The sequence below is a fragment of the Mus caroli genome, chromosome 1 (genome assembly GCF_900094665.2).
Source record: "Mus caroli chromosome 1, CAROLI_EIJ_v1.1, whole genome shotgun sequence".
Classification (NCBI taxonomy): domain Eukaryota; kingdom Metazoa; phylum Chordata; class Mammalia; order Rodentia; family Muridae; genus Mus; species Mus caroli.
In genome coordinates this window covers 164,685,187-164,709,776 of record NC_034570.1, presented here as the reverse complement: position 1 = coordinate 164,709,776, position 24,590 = coordinate 164,685,187, and the positions used below count along the sequence as shown (strand labels likewise).

General features: G+C 41.5%; 1 protein-coding gene across 1 annotated transcript in view; it reads right to left on the bottom strand.

The window, feature by feature from the left end:
* Nucleotides 1–24,590, bottom strand: part of Fmn2 (formin 2) — a 310,737-nt gene that overhangs the window by 256,356 nt on the left and 29,791 nt on the right. Inside the window, 1 exon segment of the mRNA XM_021173977.2 lies at nt 18,265–18,431. Coding sequence (XP_021029636.1) covers nt 18,265–18,431 — 167 coding nt within the window.

Below are 24,590 nucleotides of genomic sequence, written 5' to 3'. Positions count from 1 at the left end.
GTACATAGTGTTAAAATAAATAAATAAATAAATAAATGTTATTATCTTAGGAAATGGGAAGAGTTTCATTTCTCTCCAATTTTACAAAGTGACTTAGGTATTTTATTTTTAAAAAAACTAATATTTTCTAGTGAACTTCACAGTGGAGAGATGTGTAAATGTCCCCGACTGTTATGTAAATTCAAAATGAAGTGCTGAGAATTTCCTTGCAGAATTCGAAGTGAGCAGCAGAGGGCAAAGCTAAGGCCATGGTAACTGAGTCCCTGGACACAAATGAGGGATGCATCAAAGGAAGCCCAGTTCTATTTTTGACTGAAATTTAGCACTGCAGTTGCCACAAAAGAGCTGTTGCCTTCAATTTAATCCTGTTTCCAGCACAAACTGGAGACATAGGAATGAGCAGTGCAATAAAATAATGGAAAAGCATGCATAAAAGAAAGGAACAGAATAATGTAATATCAACAGTCCTTTTCTCATTTTATGCACACCTTTAAGTACAATTAAATCACTTCAAATAAAATCATACTTAAGATGTATGATGTAGGACTTTAAAATATGCAAAATATATAATTACATGTTATGCATTATATAAAATTCTTGATCTAGAATATATAGTCTATAAACAAGGTTACTATAAAGGAAGGCCTTTAACATTTTTAAGGATTGTTTGAATGTTTGATAGGCAAACAGTTATTTAAGATCCCCAAACTTTACTATTTGGAATACTTTGTGTTGCAAAAGTACATTTCAAAGTGTCATGCCAACACTGATTGATAAAGGAAAGCAAGCAAGGAAATGGAGAAAGAAAGGAAGGAAGGAAGGAAGGAAGGAAGGAAGGAAGGAAGGAAGAAAGAAAGAAAGAAAGAAAGAAAGAAAGAAAGAAAGGAAGGAAGGAAGAAAGTCTGGGGTTAAGCCTATATATATTGTTCAATATACAGTATATATTGAACAGGAATAAATTTTGTAACAGATGGGATTTTTATTCAGTTAAGTTTCTAGATTTGAATTTGAATACCTGCATTTTATACTTCAAGTTGTTTTGGTTTGTTGTTTTTCAAATAAGAAAAATGAAGGAGGCATGGGGTTGTCAGAAGACATGGTCAGAAGAGAGAGCTTGCCTAGTGGGCACAGAGCCCTGAGTCTCATCCCTTGTAACACAGAAGGCAGGCCTGGGGGCTCACACCTGGAATCCAGCACTTAGGAGGCAAAGCAAGGAGGATCAGGAGTTCAAGGTCAGCATTGGCTACATAGCAAGCTTCAGGCTAGCCTGGGCTACATGAGATCCTATTTCAAAAGTAAATAAGAAATAACATGGGAAAAAGAAGAGAAAAGAAAAATGAAAGAACTAAATAGAAAGTTATCATAAGTAATAAAAGGTGGCATTAATTCCACTGACAATTTGACCCTACCCCCCAGTTGTCTCTCCCCCTCTGCTATTCCCTCCCTTCAGCCTTCTTCCTCTCTTTCACTGCCACCCCCTCTGCTGACAACTTTCTCAACTGTACATAAGACGTTAACCAAAATTAATGAGTAATTCAGAGGAAATGTTTCATCACAAGACTTAATCCTAGCACAGCATCTCGTCATCAGAACATAACCCTTGAGAATTCAAAGGCAGGGCCAAGAACATCTTCCATACCTAAATAGCAACTTATATCTACAGGACACGTTTTTTCTGGGGTGCAGTTCCCCCAAACCTGTATGATCAAATACCCAAGTTTCCAGAGCCATCCTCAGAGCTGTTCCATGTTTTGATTTTGTTGTTGTTCTTGTTGTTTTCTAAAGGGCAAGAATCAACATTTTAGAAAGGTCCCAGGGCACAGGGACTAGGAAGAGGAGACCATAGGTCTAGCAAGGAGGCAGCTAAGGGAGTCATTGAGGACCACTGACAAAGTTTTGGTTATCCTACAGTTAAAACATCCCCACCACAGCAAACAAGGCCCAATACTGTTTGTTTTAGAATTAATCATTTGGAGCTACAGATGCTTGTCAGTGGCAGAGCTCTTGCCAAAGCAAGCAGGAAGTCCTGGTTTTACCTCACAGTACCACCACAAGAGGGCGATGGAGAGGTGAAGAGGGAGGAGGAGGTGGTGGAAGAGAGAGGCAGGAGGGAGGGGGAAAGAGAGGAGGGATGTAGGGAAGGAAGGAGAAAGAGGCGGGAGGGAGAGGGGGAGAGAGGGAGGGAGGGAGAGGGGGAGGGAAAAAGAGAGGGAGAGAGGGAGGGAAAGAGAGAGGGGGGAGAGAGAGAGAGAGATTGGGAAGAAGAAATTAGAGAGAACAAGAATAGCAAAGTAGAAACTAATTAGAGCCTATTTTACAGGCTCTGGCCCAAGGCAAAGGTAACTCAAACAAGCTGCATTAGCAGCAGGAAGGGAACTAAAGCCAATGGCGCCCTGTGGTTGTGGAGGGTGTAAAATGAAAGGCAACAGCTTCTGGGGCTGAAATTACATGTCTGCCATTTGCAAAACTATGTGACCCTGGCCAAGCCATTCATCCTTTCTGAGTTTCAGTTTCCACACCAACAGATGAAACTAGGTTAAAATTACATTGTAAATCAAATAATCGAAGTAGAGCAAAAACACTTGTCCTGTGTAAGTGCTGAACTCAGGATCACAACAAAAACAAGAACATAAGCAAGAAATGAAAACCTCCCTGGTTCTTTCACACCTTTTGCCAACTGCACTGAACACACCCACTCGAATTCATTCACCTGCATTCACCATAGCAACCACCTGTTCACCTTCCACCTCACCACAGAAGTACCCCACCACAGGGATTTCAAAGACATAACACCTTCAAGGGCATTGCCTCTAGGAGTTTTCAATGACATATGCACCATAGACAAATCGGATGGGTATCCAGCAAGTCAGAAGTACACTCATAAATTTGTCCAAACGGTTGAAATTTAGAGTGACTTCTGAAATTACTAAATAACAAAACAGTCAACTCCCTAGTCTATGCTTTATAGATCAGCTAGTTCGGTCTAGGGACATAAGTCAGTGGGAGAGAACTTGTCAGCATACACAGAGCCCTGGGTTTGAACCCTAGTGCTAGGCCAGTCAGTAAGTTTCAGATTTCTGGAATGGCTATGTCCAGTGTCCCACCTTCACCCCATTTCTGGAGTTTTAGACACACTGCTACACCCAACTTCCTATGAGAGCTTGGGATCCGAACTCAGCACCTATTGATCTAAGTCAGCATAGGAAATAATAGGTTCCATCATACATTTTCATTCACATGTGTCTTTATACTTTAAAACAAGTGCTTTTTAGCCTGTGACTTACCCATGAAATGATTTCATATCACAAAGCAGCAACAGACTCCACTTTGTGTGCACATGCTGGAGCAGGACTCTACACTAGCACTGTGCAAGCAAAGCAACCAACACCAATCCATCACAAAGCCGGCTGGGAATTTACTCACGCAACTGAAAACTATCACCTATGAGCTTAAGTAAATGAGGAACACATGGGGAGAAGAATGCATCAAGATCCTGTGAGCAAATCGAGGCCCGAGAACTTAACAGAAACACCAGTTCCTCAAAGGATGCGACTCTTTTATCCAGTCACAAAAGGCTGGAAGCTCTGACATTATGCACAGGTGTACTGATGAACCTGTCATCCATCCATCACATTGTGCCACAGGGTTGACAGACAAGACTCCTGATTTTCTCCCAAACTTCACCTCCCCTTGCTCTCTATTGATCCATGGACCCCTCAGATAACTATCCCTCATGAGCCTCATCTGGACTTTACTTTCTACCAATCTTCTTGCAACTGGCTCATCTCGGGATGTCTTTAGCCACTCCCAAGGTATGTTCTTTAATAAATAAATTACAGGTGTGGGTGGCAGTACAGCAGATATTAAGGACAAAGAAAGACCTGAGTTCAAGTCCAGAACCCTCCCCCAAAAGAACTAACAGAGAAGTCACTACTTTTAAGAAAACAGCTGACATCAAGCCAACAGCAACTTTCTCTGCATTTTACTGACTGTCTGCCTTTGGCTCCATTAAGACACCTCTGAATGCCTCTGTATTTCTGTCTTGTTTGTAGCCATTCTATAACAATTACTAGGTGAAGTGTAGTATGTGCTCTGAGAATTACCATTCATAATTAAGATTGGAATGAAAGAAACTGTGATGGCCAAGAGCCATGCCGTCAAATAAAAGAGGGATTATATGCTAGATAGCAACTTAGGAAACGAACGTGGCTTGGTAATTTATTGTTATCCACAAATCCTGACTCCATGAAAAGACACAAACATAACTCCTCCAATGCCTCTAACATAGCACACTCAGGTCAATATGCAACATAGAGGGGAAGGGTCCCCAAAACATCACCTGTGAACTCTTCTACATCACCTATTGTGCAAATAAGAGTCTACAAATGCCAGAAAGATGCATCACACTGAGGGTGTGGCTGGCAGGACAGCAGATAGTAAGGACAAGGAAGGCCTTGAGTTCAAGCCCCAGCACCTACTAGGCCCCCCAAAACAGAACTAACAGAGAATCACTAATTTCAAGAAAACAGCCAGAATCAAGCAGTCATTTATAGACTAAGAACCCTGAGCAAAGACACATTTTTGTTTCAGCACCTATGAGTGGTACATTAAAGCAGGAGATGGCTAAAACTGCAAAAATACTTTTGGAAGGATTTGCCCTGACAATGGACTTCAAGTAGGAGCAGGCAGGAGCATGATTTCCCTGTGCTTCAATTTCTTCTGTAAAGAATATAACCTTTCATTAACAAGTTCATGATGAAGATGCAATGCCTACTTACAAGGCATTTACAGCGAATCTGCTGTGGTGACCTTTCTATACTTTTAAGGACTGGAGGCTGTTGTAACCACCAAGGGCTAGTGATGCTATTTAGTACAGTACAAGATTAGCATGCATGTAGCCCTGGATTCAAAACAAACAAACCAGCACCAAACCCAGAACAGACAGCAATGTGAAGCCTGTTACAGCCTGAGAAAATGAATCAAGGTTAGCAAGTAACTCATGCTCTGAAGAAGGAAGAAAAACCATGAGGAGGTAGACACACCCTTTCGGCTTCCTTCTATCAACCTGGTTGTGATCGATCAGCCTTACAATCCTGCTGCCACAGCTCTGAGCCATGCCCCTGCCAGACATCCAGCTGGCCACACACTCAACTGTAGCATCTCAGAGCCAGGGAGAAGCCTTTCTTCCTGTAAGTCACTTCCTGACAAGTGTTTTACTACAGCATTGAGAAAAGGAGCCAATACGCTCATGGAAAGCCAACTGGAAATCAGAGGAGTGATTCCTCCCTGCCAGATACAGATGACATCAGGCCCAGAGACAATATCCACCACTGTCTGGCTCTCCAATAGCATCCTTTTCAACTCTGTTCAGTCCTCATTCCAAAGTGTTTGGTGTCCAAATGAATTCGCTTCTATATAAGGTCCGTCACCCCTTATAAACCCCCACAGACACCTAATTCACAGAGAATCGATCTAGTGACCTCTCCCTAAGCTTCCAGCCATGAAAATCAAAAGGCGGGCTGCTTCTGTGCTCTTCTTTCTGCTCCCCCACCCCACTCAAGTTCATCTTCCTCCTTTGTAAGAGTACACCTGTATTTATATCTCATCCTTTTTGGCTCTCCAGAACTAAATGCTAACAATCTTTATTGTCAATCTCCTCCATCTTTAATATGAGAATCTGTAAGTTAACATGTAAGACACTGAGACACCCCTCCCCACATTTGGTTCTGATTGGTAAATAAAGTTACCGGCAGCCAATGGCTGGGCAGGGCAGACTGAGGCCAGACTTTTAGGATTCCTAGGCTAGAGACAGGGAAGAAGGAAGAAGAAAAAGGGAGATCCACCCTGTCATTCTAGGAGAAGGAGAGGAAAGATGGCACACCTAAGAAGGTATGGGACAAGAGAGCATACCTGCCATGTAGGAGCTAGAGAAGAACGGGCCCAAGACGGTTGCCCAGCTGGGTCCAGGGCAACAAAAATGGAAGATAGATTTTAATAATTAATAATTTGGGAATTTCGGAGGGAGATGGATTAGCCATGTGGAGATTAGGAAGTGGCCCAGTCATTGAGCTGTTTTAGGCATATCAAAATATAAAAGTTGTATGTCTTTCATTTGGGAACCCAGAACATTGGAGCAGATAGTGAGGCATGTGCCAGGATCGGTTTAAGTATTTAATTGGGTACTTCTACAGTTCTCCATCAGCCTGTAAACATACTGTGACCACTGGTCCTCTCTAAAGGAAAAGCAAGGCCCTCCTCTCCGCTATCCCCACTTGGAAACTGCCCTAAGTCTCCACAATGTGTATTTTGTGACTAGCTGCTAACTACACATGATTGGAGAAAGAGAAGACAAACTCACTGACTAAACTCTCCTTCTAAATATTACCTGAATACACTCCAGGAGTAAACCAGTTACAGCCTGCTACCCAAGTCTCTGCAGCTGCCCTCCTCCAGCCCTACCTGAAAATGGAAGTTTCGTTAGGCAATGCAGACTGTATTGTTTGTGTAATCCACACCAAAGCAGGACTGAGTAGCTTGGCAAAGTCTGTAAGACAGTTACTGTATTCAAAAATACTGTCTATCTGGCTCTTTACATAAAACCTTTGCTATCCTCTGGTCTAGACAATGAAAAATATAATAAACCCTACAGTATCCAAAGCCTAATAAGGGTTGGGAAGAGGATGCTAATAAGCTCCTCACTGGGTTGGTTGTGTGCTCAGCAGGAAGCACCTTCACTTGGTCGTTGTGTCCCCATCCTACCCATCAGTGACAGCCCGATGGTAGACATACTGTTCAAAATAGAAGAACATGAGTCTTCATATAGGAGCATGCAGGGGAATAATGTTCCCCTGCTTTGATTTCTTCTGTAAATAATACAACCCTTCATCAAGTTCATTATGAGGATACAATGAATGCTTACAAGACACATCCTTCCTTTAACCAGAAATGATGAGTACTTGGGCATATCCAGCAAAAAGAAAGGAAAAGAAAGTCAGGACTGAAGAGTTGGGCTGAAACGCTCATTTTAATAAATGCCCATCACCTACAGTCAACATGAACTGGGAACCACGACTCACTGTGTGCCAAACGGGTGATTCCAAGTCCAAATTCCGGAAACCCAAATGTGTGTCTGAAGCAGCGGGATCCTCTCAAATGAGCAAACACAAAGAAAGCTTGTCACTGCCTTAAAAAGTGCATCCCAACTGTGTCTCCTAAAAGATTTCCGCTTTAAAAAAAAACTAGTTAGTATCCAGAATGAGGGGCTTCATTGTGAAGGAGCCATGCGTCACTGAACCACACATCACTGTACTTTGCTCAGATCTACCCTTTATCACTTTTCCTCTGTAGACTCTTCCTCCCACACCAGCTGTCACCCTTCCTCACTCCACATAGAGTCCCCTTCTGCTTCTCTGTCTCATGTATTTATATAACTTAATATACTACCTATATTTTCTATATATACAGATCTCACGTGGGAGACAATATGATGTCTTCCTCTCCCATGTGACTCTCGTTTGTCAGCCCTCTCTATCCCTTACACTCCTTTCTCTGTGCATACACTTCCCCCCATCTTATAGGAAATTTATGCATTTCAGTTTTAAACGCACATAGTTGGGGGCATTTCTCTATCCACACCAATGCTGAAATAGGACATGGCCACTGAACACAGGACACGGCCATTAAGAGGTATAGCAACAATTACCTTTACTGTATAAACAATACTTTTCCTTGTTGCTCTTGTGGCATTGAACCTACTAAGTGTTTGTGTACATGAGCCTATAAGGAACATTTTACTTTCAAACCACAAGAAACAGGAAGCTGAGTCTGAAAGAGGATGTTGGCATGCGTTGCTGGGATGCATCTGCCCCTTCTGATTGAATACTAGCATCTTAAGACACATAGGGTGAGTGTGTATGAAATCATGCTGCTTCATATCATCACATGCTGCTTCCTAGTATCACCTATGTAATCAGGCCATGTGTTCTTAAGATGCGTGAGACTTCATACGTCTCAGCCATGTGCTCCGCTACTGAGCTACTGAGCTACTATCCCTACTCCGCAATGATACTCCTGGACTGCTAATAATGGAAGTGAATAAAGATTATCTGTTTTTCCTTCTTACATAAGATTAGTAAAGCAGCATATTAAAATTTTATTAAATCATGTACCAGATCAAAGCATGTTTTTTCTTTCATTCTTTAAAGACAGGGTCTCACAATGTAACCCAAGCTGGACTGAACTCACACTAGAGCTCAGACTGGCCCCAATTACACAGCAATCCTGCTATGTCAGATTCCTGAGATGTCAGTCATGAACCACCACATCTAGCTTAAAAGGTTCTTGTATGCAATAATCTCAGAAGTATGCTTAACGATGCATATGGTCTAACACATCCCTGACAATATACACACTCATGACTACAGGGTGCCGTCATGTAACCATCACGGAGTAGTAGTAGAATGAATTATAGGAAGAAAAAGAAACACCACTATTTCCCAATGTCAAATGAATCAGGAAAGTGACAATATATAATTAAAAAGTAGGTGCAGCAGCTCAAACCTATAATCACCATACTCAGCAGGGGCTGAAGCAGGAGGATTGTCACAAGTTCAAGGACAACCTGCAATACAGTGAATAGTCTAAGCTAAAACTCTCTCTCTCTCTCTCTCTCTGTGTGTGTGTGTGTGTATGTGCATTTGTGTAGTAAAACATATGATAAAGGTCTTCTGCTTTACTGTGACTCGATCACTGATACAGGCATGAGAGATATAATTTGATATCTCATAATATATCTTGTGATCATTAAAAGTTGCTAAAACAGGGAAGTTTTTTTCTAAAGCCAAAGTATGTGTACTTCAAAGAAGGAAGCTAAGCTGAAGCATCTTAGTACATAACTACATATTATTCCTTAAAGAAATAAACATATTTCTTAAATGAAATATGAATTCAGATGGAAAAGTAGTTCTTGAGGAAAACAATAAGGAACTTTCATCTTGTGTGTTTTTCAGACTGCTCCTTCCCACTAGAAATCCTTCCCATCTCTCTCATTAGATTTACTCATCTAAGAATTTCCAAATCTATGGAAGAAGGCTGTATAGCAAACTGATCTTCAAACATGTGAGATTGCTTTCTTGGTAATAGCAATATCAGATAAAATAGCTATCTTTATTCTGTGCTGAACCATTACTTAAAAAGAAAATGAGCCTTTCATTCCTCCATGCTACATCCTCTATGAAGCATCTCCAACATCCACACATATATACAGAGCTAAATAAGCCAGTCATATTTGAGCATAATATTTCTGTAGAAAAATGAACAGCGAAATGGAGTGACTATGGAATGGTCATGAACACAACAGCCAATAGGGATGATGTGTTTACAGTTACAACTTGTAGTTACTTCCCTCCCTGTAGCTTTCCCTACCTTTGAACTTCTATTCTGCTCCATCTAGAAAGACATAGAGGTCTTAGAATTGGGAACAAAACACCCATGGAAGGAGTTACAGAGACAAAATTTGGAGCTGTGACGAAAGGATGGACCATCTAGTTATTGCCGTATCCAGGGATCCATCCCATAATCAGTTTTCAAACGCTGACACCATTGCATACACTAGCAAGATTTTGCTGAAAGGACCCAGATATAGCTGTCTCTTGTGAGACTATGCTGGGGCCTAGCAAACACAAAAGTGGATGCTCACAGTCAGCTATTGAATGGATCACAGGACCCCCAATGGAGGAGCTAGAGAAAGCACCCAAGGAACTAAAGGGAACTGCAACCCTATAGGTGGAACAACAATATGAACTAACCAGTACCCCGGAGTTCTTTTCTCTAGCTGCATATGTATCAAAAGATGGCCTAGTCGGCCATCACTGCAAAGAGAGGCCAATTGGACTTGCAAACTTTATATGCCCCAGTACAAGGGAACGCCAGGGCCAAAAAGGGGGAGTGGGGGGTAGGGGAGTGGGGGGTGGGTATGGGGGACTTTTAGGATAGCATTGGAAATGTAAATGAGGAAAATACCTAATAAAAAAATAAAAAAACCAAAACAAAACAAAAAAAGAAAGACATAGAGGAGTGAGAATTATAGCAAGAATGCTGTGATTACAGCAGTAAAGTGGGTATTCAAACATGGTGACTACAGGAGTGGCATGCAATTCTGAACAGTGCCCCAAAAGGAAGACTAGAACTGGAACTGGAGAAATAGCACCGGAGTTAAGAGGTTACTGCTCTTGCAGAAGACCAAAGTTCACTTCCCAGAATCCACCCTGGGCAGCTCACGACCACCTATAACTCCAGCTCCAGGAGATTTGACATCCTCCTCTGGATGTCAAGAGCACTTGCACTCAAGTGCACATACCCAAACAAAGACACACACACACACACACACACACACACAGAGGGTGGGGTTAAAAATAAAATAAAATCTTTTTTTTAAAGTAAAATTTCACTTACAAGGCCAGATTAAAAATAAGAACCTGTCACTAAGTGATACAGTGAATAAGCAGAGTCATAACAAATATTTCACACCAATTCAAAGACAAGAAGACTAGATGGGTGTCAGAAACCACACAGAAGCTGGTGAGATAACTAAAACATGCAGATAAATAGAAGACAAATGCAGGAACAACAGAGTGGGCAGCACATGAAGCAAGTAGCTACAGCCTGGGCATCCTTGTCAGGGGAGAAGTCACAGAAGCATTAGCAAAAGAAAATCTAGGCAGCCCACTTAAAAGCGTGGCAGATCTAGCCAAGGATAAGACCAGAATTTTTGACAGCCATAAGTCCAGTTTGAGTATTCAGTGAATCAGTGGCCCCTCTTGTGTTATCACACAAATGTCAGAGTTTAAGGGAAGATCCATGCTGTCATTTCCATGATGCACGGGCTAAGGCAACGCAACACTTTGAGGTAGATCCTGCTATTCAAGTCTGGTCTACCTTAGGGACATCCATCCTAACAAGAAGAGATCAGAAGTCAGAGAAGTCAATGTGCCACAACTCCAGAGTGAGGGACAGCTGCAGAGAGAAGTCTCTAAGAGAAGGATGCTCAGAAGTGATAGGAGGAGAGCATGCCAGGAGTTAAATGTAGGGGCTCATTAGTCCCATTGTTGTTAAATAGGAGCTCAATGCATCACTGTGGAGCCCCCTTTGAACTCAGAATGAGGTCAGTGTTGTATCAATCCAAGCCAACTGTCTTCCATAACCTTTGGGGTTAGTGGGCTGAACTCTGAAGTTCAAGCAGAGTCTCTGACTGCAGCATCCTCATCTCCACACCAAGGACTTTAATGTCAAGTGGGGTTTGAAATCATGGAGAATGGTCCTCCTATACAGATTTCAGTGCTGGGCTGGTAATCTCTGGAGATGGAAGAGTGGTGGAGTTTGCCTCACCCACAGGCTGCAAGCTAAGTGTGGCCAGCAGAGGCTTCTCTTACACGTTTCCTGTTTTCTATCTCATGATCAATGATAGTGTGTATTGGTTGGCTATCAACGTAAATGCACTTCTCCATCTTGTTTAGTCTTGTGCTGTCCTCATTTTGGTGGTTTTCCCTCCTAATGGTGCTAGGGACTCAGTTCTCAACAGTAGGCTGTTCACAAAGAAGATTCTCATATAAAGTGGAATTGAGAGCCAAGTCAACTAATACACAAATCACCCCTCAGAAACACAAGAAAAAAAGAGTTGAAGATATAGCTCAGGCCATTATATGGCCCTAAGTTCTATCCTCAGTAGAAAAAATAAAAATAAACAGAGAAAATCCTTTCAATGAAATGATATAAAACTTCCCAATCACAATTATGGTCTGATAAATAACCTCCAATCTCTGGAAAGTCTCACTTTGTCTCTAGGACCTTATCAATGAACCATGCATGACCTTTTGTTATTTGTAAATATCAACCAAACAGGAATGAGCATGGCTAAATTCCTTCATGTACAAAAACTGGTCAAACTGTACTCATGTCCAAGCACACTGATACATATCACTCACATAAGTAGACACGAGCGGGAAACTAGGTGGTCTCTTTGTCTATTACACCCTTGTTTTTGTTCTTTTTGAGTGCACAATCATTTTGTACTAAAGGCCAGCTCTTCCTAACTTGTACACTTTGCTTTCTTTCCTTCATAATTTTATTTGTTTGTTTGTTTGTTTAATATGTAAGCTCACAGTTGTTGTCTTTAGACACACCAGAAGAAGGCATCACATCGCATTACAGATGGTTGTGAGCCACCATGTGGTTGCTGGGAATTGAACTTAAGAATTCTAGAATAGCAGTCAGTGTTCTTAACCACCAAGTCATCTCTCTAACCTCTATGTATTTAATCTTAAGACATGGTCTTACTATAGCCCACACTGGCCTTAAACTCATGCATCCCCTATGTCAGTCTCTAAAGTGCCAGAATTACAGAATGCCTTAGTTACTTTCTGTGGCCATAAAGACACTATGAGCAAGGCAACTTATAAGAGAAAGCATTTAATTGAGGGTTTGTTTATAGTTTCAGAGAGTAAGTCCATGATCAGATCAGAAGGGAATGGGGTAGCAGGCCAAGAAAATATGGTGCTGGAGCAGTAGTGGAGGGCTTGCATGTTGAGAAAGCAACTATGAGTCAGAGAGAAATAGAGAGAGGGAGAGAGAGAGGGAGAGAGAGCAAAGAGGCATGCACACAAACACAGAGACAGAGACAGAGACAGAGAGAGAACTTATTGGGAACGGCCTGGGTTTTTAAAACCTGAAAGCACACCCCCAAGTGTTCCATACCTTCTTATCATTCTCAAACAGCCTCCCTCTCTGGGGATCAAGCATTCAATATATGAAACTAAAGGGAGCATACTCACTAAAACACCACCCAGACCATTGACCTATACTGATAGATACCCCCTCCTTTTTGATTGTTATTTTAATAAAGCATTCCTTTCTATTTGAATTATTTTATAGTGAGCTTTATTGACACCTGGTATACAGGATAGGTTTCCTTAGCATTTGTGGAAGAGTTAATATGAACACTCAAAAGTACATGTGTTCTTTAAATTTCATAAACTCTTTAGCAAGTAATGTGAGGAGAAATATAATGTTCTTTCATATTTTTTAAAGCAGGAGGAATCAAAATGGTAAGCCCTAAGAAGATACAAGATACATCTGAAAACTTCAGCTGAAGTAGGGAAATTTATATATCAGTAAGATTCCTCATATCAAAACTGTAGATATTTTTATTGACATATATACATAGAGACAAGCAAGATGCTGTCACAAAATCAGGGGACAGAAAGAGTGCTGGCCACAAACTGAATCCTCCTGGGCTCCATCATGTAAAGAATTATCCCTGGGGGAATTGATGGTTGGAAATGCACACAGCAACTCTTTTCTGGAAGTCAGCAGAGAGAATAATGATGAGAAAAGTCTCTCCCTGGAGATGAACACATTCATTCCCATCCCCCAGTCTTTCACATCTCCAGTATGTTTTTGTTCTTTGTAGTTTGAGGGAAAAGAAACCCTTATCTCTGTATTCAGTAAGCCCTGGTACTGTTTATGATCTGGTATTTTAGAGTATGGAACAACACTTCCCAGGAGAGTACCTTTAATTGCCTCTGTTTTATGTTCAGTTGGTAGAGGCACTAGAGAGGTAGTACATAGCCAAGGAATACGGCAAGGAGGAAACAATCACTTCTAGCTGGGGAATGAAATCCCTATTTTGTGTGTGTGTGTGTGTTTTCAATTCTACATGACACTTAACCATCTTCCAAGATAGCATGGCTAAAGAAGTGTTTCTAGACTCTTTATCACAAGGGTGGAGTAAGACGACACATGAGAAGACACATGAGAAATAACCAGGTTAACTTAAAAAGAGAAAGAGAAAGGCGCGTGGGTAGAACCCTTTCCTAGCATGTTTGGGGACCTGAGTTCATCCTCGAGCATCACAATAATAAATTAATAATTAAAAAACATAAGTAGAGGAATAAAATTATCCTGTTCTTTTTGGTTTATTCTAGTTTCATATTTACTAAGTGAAAAGACTTTTTAGTTCTGAGCTTTATTGAGAAAAATTAAGTTAATTTGATAATAGTTTTCATAAAAAAGCAAGTGCTAGACAATCATGTGAACTTCTCCTGGGACAATACAAAGTAACTCACTTACACGTCTACTCATCCCAGCTAGGACAACAATGACATTCAAAAACAATTCCATGGGAGTCCAGCATGTCAATCCAATGGGCTTATCATGCTTGTTTATATGGCAAGGAGGAGGAATGATACAGTGGGGTGAACTCCCTGGACAGCTACATCAATGGAAAGGCTCACTACAGCCTGGATGACAACATCCCTATAACCGCAGAGACAAAGTTCCCTGCCCCTTTAGTTAATATTGCACACACATCATACATTCTATCACCTTCCAAGACCACAGGTCCACCTGAAGCTTGGACAGAGTTACATACAGCTAGAAGAGTAGTTGGAATCTGAATGACCCCACCATGACTTCCTTCTTCTGTGAGTTAGCATCAACAGGCTAGATTTCGAGATTACCTTGTAAATAATCACAGCTGCTTTGGTGAAGATGGCAAAGGCTGTTATAATTAGATAATAGCATGCAATATAGACACAGCTAGTGTTTCCCTCTACCTGTATTGTGTTTGCCATATCTCCAAATTCTGTATTGATAGCTACCAGAATGTAGCTCTACAATAGGACACACTATAGGACCCCAGGTCTGTCTCCAGAATCGGCTCCCACAGAGAAGAGTGGAAACTTTTATAATTGTCTCATTCTTTCTACAGGAGAAAAAGATCTATTTAGCAGTGACTAGCTGCTATGTCATTCAATAACATTTGAAAGAAAGAAAAAAAGAAAGAGAGAGAGGGAGAGAGAGAGAGAGGAAGGAAGGAAGGAAGGAGAAGAGGGAGAGGGAGAGGGAGGAAGGGAGGAAGGGAGAGAGAGAGAGAGAGAGAGAGAGAGAGAGAGAGAGAGAGAGAGAGATCTTAAAGAAGTTTCACAGGGAAAATTTCCTAAACAGAGCTCCAATGGCTCAAACTCTACGAAAGAATTGATAAATGGGTCCTCATGAAACTGGAAAGCTTCTGTAAGGCAAAGGAAATAGCCAATAAGACAAATTGGCAACCTACAGATAGGGAAAAAATCTTTACTAACCCCACATCCAAAAGAGGGCTAATATCCAAAATATATAAAGAACTCAAGAAGCTAAAAAAAAAAAAAAAAAAAACCCAAACAACTCAATCAAAAGATGAGATATAGAATGAAATCAAGAATTCACAACAGAGGAATCTTGCATGGCTGAGAAACAAATAAAGAAATGTTCAAAGTCCTTAGTGATCAGAGAAATGCAAATCAAAATGAGCCTGTGATTCCACAGTACACTAATCAGAATGGCTAAGATCAAAACCTCAGGTGACATCACATGTTGTCGAGGATGTGGAGAAGGAGGAATATTCCTACATTGCTGGTGAAATTGCAAACTGGTACAACCACTCTGGAAATCAATCTGGAGGTTCCTCAGGAAATTGGAAATAAATCTACCTGAAGACCCAGCAATACCACTCTTGGGAATATACACAAAAGATGCCCCACCATGCCACAGGGGCATGTGTTCCACTATGTTCATAGTGGCCTTATTTTTGATAGCCAGAAGCTAGAAACAACCCAGCTGTTCCATGACAGTAGAATGGTTACAAAAATGTGGTTCATCTACACAGTGGAGTACTACTCAGCAATTAGGAATAAGGACATTCTGAGTTTTGCAGGCAAATGGATGGAACTAGAAAATATCATCCTGAGTGAGGTAACTCAGACCCAAAAGGACATGCATGGTATATACTCACTAATAAGTGGAATTAATCAAAAAAGAAAAAAGAAAAAAAGAAAGAGAAAAAGAAAAAGGAAAAGAGAAAGAGAAAAAGAAAAAGAAAATGGAAAAGAGAAAGAGAAAGAAAAAGAGAAAACGAAAAAGAAAAAGAAAAAGAAAAAGAAAAAGAAAAAGAAAAAGAAAAAGAAAAAGAAAAAGAAAAAACCAGGAATACCCAAGAACTCAAAAAGCTCAACAAGATGAAGGGCCCAAGTGAGGATGCCTCAGTCCCACTTGGATGGGAGAAGAAAGCAATCACAAGCAGGGAGGGAGGGACTTGGGAAGGAAAGTGGATGGGATGAGAGTGGGGGATGAGGAGTGGTGAGGGGAACATGATATGGAATTGGGTGGGGGAAATGACTGAAGCCCCGAGGGCCAGGAGAAAGAATGGAAACAGGCAACCTCAGGAGGTAGGAGGTTGGGGAAACCCTCCAGAATGTACCAGAGACTTGGGAGGTGAGAAACTGTCAGGACTCAAAGGAACAAAATGCTCTACAGTAGAGACAGGGAACCTGTAGAGCCCACCTCAAGCAGAAAGTCAGGGCATCAAGTGAGAGGTGGGGTTGCTATCCCACAGTCAAAACTCTGACCCATAATTGTTCCTGTCTGAAAGAACTGCAGGGATGGAAATGGAGAGGAGCCTAAGGAAAAGAAGCTCCAGCAACAGGCCCAAAGTGGGCTCCAGCTCAAGGGGAGGCCCCAAGGCCTGACACTATTACTGAGGCTACAGAGTGCTCACAAAAAGAGACCTATAAAGACTGTCCTCTGCAAGACCCAACAAGCAGCTGAAAGACTCAGATACAGATATTTATACCTAATCAATGGACAGAAGATGAGATCCCTACAGTTGAATTAGGGAAAAGCTGGAAGAAGCTGAGGAGGAGGGTGACCCTGTAGGAGGACCAGCAGTCTCAATTAACCTGGACCCCCAAGATCTCTCAAAGACTGGAACACCAAGCAGGCAGCATACACCAGCTGATATGAGGCTCCCAACACATATACAGCAGAGGACTGCTGGGTCTGGGTGTAGTCAGAGAAGATGCATCTAACCCACAAGAGACTGGAAGCCCCAGGGAGTTTAGAGGTCTGCTGGGGTGGGAGGTGGGGACATCCTCGTAGAGACAGGGGTGTGGGGAAGAGGAATGTGATGTGGAACAGTCAGAGGGTGGACCAGGAAGGGAATAAAATCTAGAGTGTAAATAAATAAATAAATAAATAAAAGATAAAAATTATTTTTAAAAAGGAGGTTCACAAGTCAGAGTTATCTAGAAATTTTTCACGAAGGTCAGAACTGAAGTCTCAGAATAACTTATGAGATTTCTTCTGTACATACTAAGTGGGGGGGGGGGGGGAAAGATCACCAATTAGGAATGGTAAACAGGAGGAAGAAGTAAGTGTCTCCATGGTTCTGGAGACACAGATAGCCTCACTGTGTAGCTCAGGCTAACCTGAAACTCTTGATCTTCCTGCATCACCCTCCCAGGAGCTGGGAATGTAGCTATGAGCCACCATTCCTGGCTCTATAACTAGCTTTTGGCCTCAGCCTCTGTTCACATTCACTGTCTTTAGAGGTATGTTTGGCAAAACTGAAAAAAAAAATGTAATTACCCATGTGAACAGAATTCAATGTCCCCAATCACTCAGTTCCTGGGCTCTGCACTCGAGATCCACCCAGACCTCCCAGCTTCTCATGAAAGATGCACATATGAGAATTCTCAGTTTGAGGTGGATCCTCAGAGCCGTGCACCACATACCTGAGGAAGTTAACACTACTCTGGTTGGAAGATGCTAGTCCGGGAGTGCTGTTGTTCATGATGCCTTCCTTACAATCATGCCGTTTGAATTCCTCAAGATTAACCCTTGCTGAGTGGGGGCCTCCGGTAAGGGCAGATGCTGTGGCTTCTTCTTGCCAATGTTTAGTGCACAAATGAGCTGGGCAAACACTCACATAGCATTCTAGTGCCCATGGAAACCTGTAACCCACTGGGACTAGTATATTTGCCCTTTGGTACTGCTTCTGATGGAATGTCTCTGTGACCAGCATAGAAATATTGATGTGTGAGATATGGATCAGGGAGAACCATTTGTCTATGTATTTTCAGTTTCTATCAGAAAGAAAAATTCTGAATGATCTTAATTAGACTGATTAAAGCAGGCTAGAAAACTAAGAGACTGGGTTTCTTTTGTTTATTTGTTTTGTTTTGTTTTGTTTTTAAAAAGGAGGTTTGCCAACTACATTGAATGCCCTAGTCCAAAGAAAAATATAGAAAAGACAATCTGTTCCTTCCAGTGGCCCAGGGGAGGAAGCTTGCATCACGTGTTGTTTTTGAAATTATAGGGTGATTGGGCAGACACACCTCCCAGCTGCTACTCTGACTGCAGTCCACCCTCCAGACAGAAGTGAATTCTCCTACTTACATCAAATGGAGCTGAACTGGACCCAGAGTTCTGATTACACGGTTCCCTGAAGCAGTCACTGAAAGGAAGTAGAAGACCCATGGCGATGATCCGGGAGCAAAATTTTTCTGCTTCCTCTGGAGGCCCGTTCTCCTGCTGGCTAAACAGCTTCTCCAGCAGTGTTCTCCCTGCATGTGAAACACAGTCATTAGAGGGGGGCGTTGGCAGATCACCTGGCTCAGCACTCTCCCGAGAGGATAGTAAACAGCACCAGTGAGCAACGGTCTCCAGGGCTACTTGTGTGCAGAAAGGAGCCCAATGAACCAAACTGCAGGGTGAAGCCAGGCACCACATAGGAAAAGGCAGGAGGGTATGCCCTTCCACGCTCCCAAACACAGCCTGCCTCAAAAAAGAATGGTCGCTATTGCTGACTGTACATTCTCCATCTGAAAAGAACCTCCACCCCTTTGGGATTTAATTAAGCATTTCTCTTTTTGCTTGTTTTTTGGTTTTTTGTTTATGTTTTTGTTTCCCCCTGCCTTCAGAGTATTCTTTGAGGAAGCAGTAACTCAAACTGCCACCACCATTTTGGGCCTAGAAATGTCAGAGACTGACTGACATTCACTTTCTCAGACTCAGCAGTGGGGAAAGGAAGAGTGTGAGGCACAGACAAAGGTATTAGGCCATAAAACATGCAAGAAAGCTGGCCAGGAGAGAAAAGTCATCCTGAAGAAGAAAACGATCTAAATGTTTTCAGTTGCTCCATAGAAACAGCTATGTGTGGGGCCTGGAGAGATGGCTCAGTCGTTAAGAGAACTTGCTCCTTTTACAGAGGACCTGGTTCTATAAAATCTACATGGTGGCCCACATTCATCTATGGCTCTAGTTATAGCGGATCCTCTTCCAGCCTCTGCAGGCACCACATACATGTGACAAACATACATACAGGCAAAATACCCATATACATAAAATAATAAAGTAAAAGTCCAAATAATTTTTAACACAAGAAACAGCTTTACATTGAACATTTAATTTAAATATTTTGTTTACTCTCCAGAGATGAATCATTAAGGAAGGATACAGCAGAGACGGAGGTTCCACAGACATCAAGACACACAAATGACAAGAGAATTTATAGAGAATAAATGTCTGTAGGCTGCTCGGAAATAAACTGGGCATCTATATTATAACTCCTTCTTGCAAGTCTTGGAGAACACCAAAAAAAGAGGGGCAGGAGGGATGTGAGAACCGGGTATCTGGAGAACTAGAGTAAATCGGTGTCTTCTAGGCATTACGTAAAGGATTGCTGTACTGAAAAGGAAGGGCAGCCCATCCCCCACCAGAACCTAAAAGTTGTTGGCAGTTGATGGGAGACAGACCCTAGAAGACTTGGTCTTGCTGGTGCATGTTTCAACCTTCTTTTTTTTTGGGGGGGGGTCCGAGACAGGGTTTCTCTGTATAGCCCTGGCTATCCTGGAACTCACTAAGTAGACCAGGCTGGCCTCGAACTCAGAAATCCGCCTTCCTCTGCCTCCCAAGTGCTGGGATTAAAGGCATGCGCCACCACCACCTGGCATGTTTCAACCTTCATGCCTTAGAATCGTCTTGGAAGAACAGAGTGATGGGCCCCTTGGGTACCCCTACTCCACTTGGTCACTGTTTAACTCTAAATATAGACAGATATAAAAGTCAAGGATCCAGTCTCTAATCTATTTTTTAGTGTCTACCTAGAGTACTTTTCTGGTGAGCAGGTTGAATTTCAATCCTACACTAATCTTATATATTATTGAGGACAGGCTACAGGTCGACCAGAAGTTCCTCTTTAGCTGGATGTGAAACTGGTTGGGCTGAAGATCACAGCCTAAGGGTCAGACCAACTCAAACTTTTCATACTCCCATCTGTGTGCTAAATGTCACACTCTCTAATGCCATGACAGCTGACAACTGCCATGGCAATGACTAAAAATATTATAAAGGGATAGGAAAGAGTTAACAGCCAACTCCTGGAAAACTTCTAACAGGACTCATAAAAGATGTGAATACCCTCTCTTTATTTGTTCATGCCTCCCCCTCACATCTTTTACAACTTAACTAAAACTTCTTTCTCCCATGGATTGAGAATCTATCTTGAAACTTTATCTTTCATTTCTTTTTGTTTGTTTGGCTGGTTGGTTTGGTTTTTTGTTTATTTGTTTTTTGGTTTTTTGGTTGTTTTGTTTTCCGAGACAGGGTTTCTCTGTATAGCCCTGGCTGTCCTGAAACTTACTTTGTAGACCAGGCTGGCCTCGAACTCAGAAATCTGCCTGGCTCTGCCTCCCAAGTACTGGGATTAAAATCGTGCGCCGCTGCCACCACCACCTGGCTATCTCTCATTTCTAATCTTAGACAAAAGTTAACAGTTTCATTAGATGCCTAATGGGTACATGGTCTCGATATAAGTTCTACAATTCTGGGAAATAAAGTAAAATTATGGGATCCAGTTTTAGGGTCCCACAAACTACTAGTATTCCAACATTCAGGAATTCAGAAATCGGTATAATATTTTTTTCTACATCCACAAACTAAAGTCCTTCCACATCACAACTCTCCTCTATTCGTGATTCCTATGATTTCTCCCTCTTATGAGTTCATCTTTCAACTTTAAAGCAAAACGAAGCATCCCAAAGAACCCCTATGAGCCCCTTCCAAATCATTGTAGATCCCTCTATGAACTCTTTTGCATAGCGATTTAACTTAAAAGGTTATATATTATTTTTAATATCTAATTGTTCACTTACATGATACATTTCCTTAGAGCACACACTTTGAAAATGTGATAATTTGTAGAGAGGGAAAGATAAATATTTGGAGAATGTATAGAATATTACCATGCTATTGAATAAGGTATATTTATTCATATTCTAGCCAGAATATAGAAAAGAACTGTGTGCGTGCACACACACACACACACACACACACACACACACACACATTCTTTTGCCCTTACACCCTACTATAATTTTTATGACATAACCTCTCTATTGCTTGGTATTCTAAATTTGAAAGAGAGGCTTGCCCTTAATACTAAAGACATTAACTGCTAAATGGTCTTGCTTTAGAACCTATAGCACCACTGAAGTGCTCATTCCTTTCTAAACTTCTATGGTTAAATAGCATATATTATGTCACTGACTAGCACAGAGCACATTCATTGATTGGAAAATTAATACATCCGAAGAAATCTGCAAAATGGGAGCTGAGTAGAGGTGGAGGTCCTTTGTAATGTTTGACAAAGGCACACGGGGGCCAACTGAGAAAGACCTCCAACCACACCAGCTCCTGGACATTCCTTCTCTCTCAAAAATTTTGGCTCAGAGAAGACCCCTTTCCCCTTTCAGAACCTGCTTTTTTAAATTCAGTCACTTCTGTTGCCTCAACACTTTGTCTCTCAACTTCAGCAGCCAGACTTGAATTGCAGAAATGAAATGCCAATCCCATTAGAGTAGCTAGTTAGATAGTAGAGAACTTAGAGCTCACCATGGATGGACTTTTCTCTCCCAATTGCCAGCTTAGAAGACCAAAAACATAAAAATGCAGGATTCTGATTGCTGGCCAAATGGATGAGGCCTTACTAATATCTCTGGCTTGGGTTTAGACATAATATTCTGTACTGTTTATCACTAGCTGATAACTATCTAGACCTTTTAAGATCACTTTCTTTCTATCCCGGGGATTTCTGGTACTGTCCTCTCCTTAACTATCAATTCAAATTGACTTATCAATCACCTGGGCATGAAACCATCCCTTGGGAAAACCTGCCTATTTTAGGGGCTTTAGAAATAGCACATAGAAAATGAGGCAGGGTGCAACATGCCTATAATCCCAGAATTGAAGGGACCAAAGAAGAATCAGATAATCAGGGCTGTCCTTGGTTCAAAGCAAGTTCAAGGCCAGCCTGGTCTAAGTAAGACCCTATCTTTAAAAGAAAGCAAGAACCTGAGGGAAAGAAGAAGAAAACAATATGACTACTATTTAAGATGCAGATTGGCGCAATGGTCTCTCTGGCCTTCTGAGAGTGGTGAGAGTGTGGTACCTTCTTCTTTATTAAAGGCTTCCATACGCTTAGTTGTGTACATCATCTGAATTCTCTCAACAGTGTTGAAAAGAATCAGGGGACCAAGAAGTGTCCTGAGAGACAGACCAGCGACAAGGCTGCTCCAGGCAATTCATCCTCTAAAGAACCAAATAGTCAATGCCTGCAGCTTTGGGGCAGCTTGAGGTGCTGTCATATATTCTTGCCTGTTTGGATTGTTTGAAAACACCTTTGAAAATATAGCATCTGCTCTTAGCTCAGATTTTTACAAAACTAGGCTCCAATCTATACATTGGATATGCGACGTCAATTTTATGTTGGTTGCTGTGTTTTGTAAGTCAACCCAAAGGCCTCCCAGGAGGTAAAGAAGTCCCCTTAGCGCTGAGCTACAGTCTCATCCTAAATTTCAACCATAACATAAAATTATGTCAAAAACACTAGACATAAATTCTTATGCCTCTTCCTATTTCTGTCAATTAAACAAAACTAGTCTCAAGCTGTCTTCAAAATGCAGCACAACAATGCAAGCAAAAAATAATGTTCATTTTGTCTTCTCTCAGTTACTAGGACATTCTTTGATCTCCCAATGCATTTTAAGTTAAATGAAAGATTTCTTCTCTACATAACTGAAGATAATCTGTAGCTAACTAAAGATTAACTAGAATTACTACCTAGGACACTGCATCCCAAATCTCATGTGGTTAATTATCAGAGCATACCCATTGTCAACAGACTACAAAGTGGTTGAAAGTAGCTCTAAGATGATTATGGTTCTTTTCTGTGACTCAGACACTGTGCAGCAACAATGACAACAAAAAGACAGGAAACAGGACTTGATGTCTGAGTGAACGTAGCAGAGCCCAATTATTACCAATAATTGAAGGGAATGCAAGAAAGGGCACTAAAACCCTCAACTCTGAGTCTGTGATGGCAGCCCTAAGTCTTTTATCTATAATTTTCCATCTATTATATGTATTCATGCAAACTTCAGCTCTCATGTCAAAGGGAACAAGAGATAGCTTACTCTGGGGCAGTTTTGAGTGACTATGTTACAACAGATTCTTAATACCCCATAGACCATGTGTCCAACATGTTAATATTTTTAAGAAGTTTTTATAGTAACAAAACAAAGAAAGTCATAAAGCAAGGCATTTAAAAAATATATTGATATTATTTGGGGCTATGGCACACACCTTTAACCCTAGCCCTCATGAGAAAGAGGCAGGTGGAACTCTGTAAGTTCCAGCCCAACCTAGTCTGCGTTGGCAAGTTCCAGGCCACACCACACAGTGAGACAATGCCTCCAGATTTTTTTTTTAAAGAAAAACTCCAATCAAAACAAACTAAAAAAAAGCAAACAAAAACAAGGAGAAAAAACATACATTAGTGGAACAATAAGGTAGGCAGGTTGCAGCCAAGCAAGGGAATCTGTTATAGACCTCACATGATATAATAACATCAGATTGATAACATTATTAGCCTTTGGGCTGGTGATATTCACAGGGATATTAGATTAAACACAGAATGCACTATAAGCAGTGAGTCAGCCTTGTCTAACTTTTACACAGTGTACCTTTTGGCTGGAAACTTCAGTTCACCTGGGAACTATTTCATCCCTGTTTGTAATAATTCAGTGTTGTGAGTGAGGTGGCTGACCGAGGCCTGGAGCAGCAGCCCGGGTCACTGTCACTATATGCCAGCAGCACAAACACCCCATTCCCAGTTGTAACATCAAAGAACTGTTTCTAAACAAATACTCTAGGGCCACAGGTTGAGAAACATGACCAGATAAATTCTCGACCTGTTCTAACAGTGGAATTTTGACTGCCCCTGGAGGACCTCCCTCTACTGAAGTCTTCTCACAAGAAGGCATTTTACTTCAATTCATACATATTTAAGGGACAAGAAAGTTGGTGGGTAATGTTGTCCTTGATCCCCAAAAACATTTTCAAATGATTTAATATCTTTCAAAGGCATAAGCTACTTTGAAAGCTCACACCACTGGGTCACCTGCTACTCTGATTCCTTCCTACTCTCCTTTAACCTTTTAACATTTCCTCTTCTGCCCTGTCATTCAACAAGTACATCCCTTAACTCCCATTTTCCAGAGAATGTCCAGACTAGAGATGTAGCTCACTGATAGATGGCTAACCAAGTATGTTTAAGAATCTAGGCTTTGACACCATTGCATACACTAGCAAGATTTTGCTGAAAGGACCCAAATATAGCTGTCTCTTGTGAGACGATGCCGGGGCCTAGCAAACACAGGAGTGGA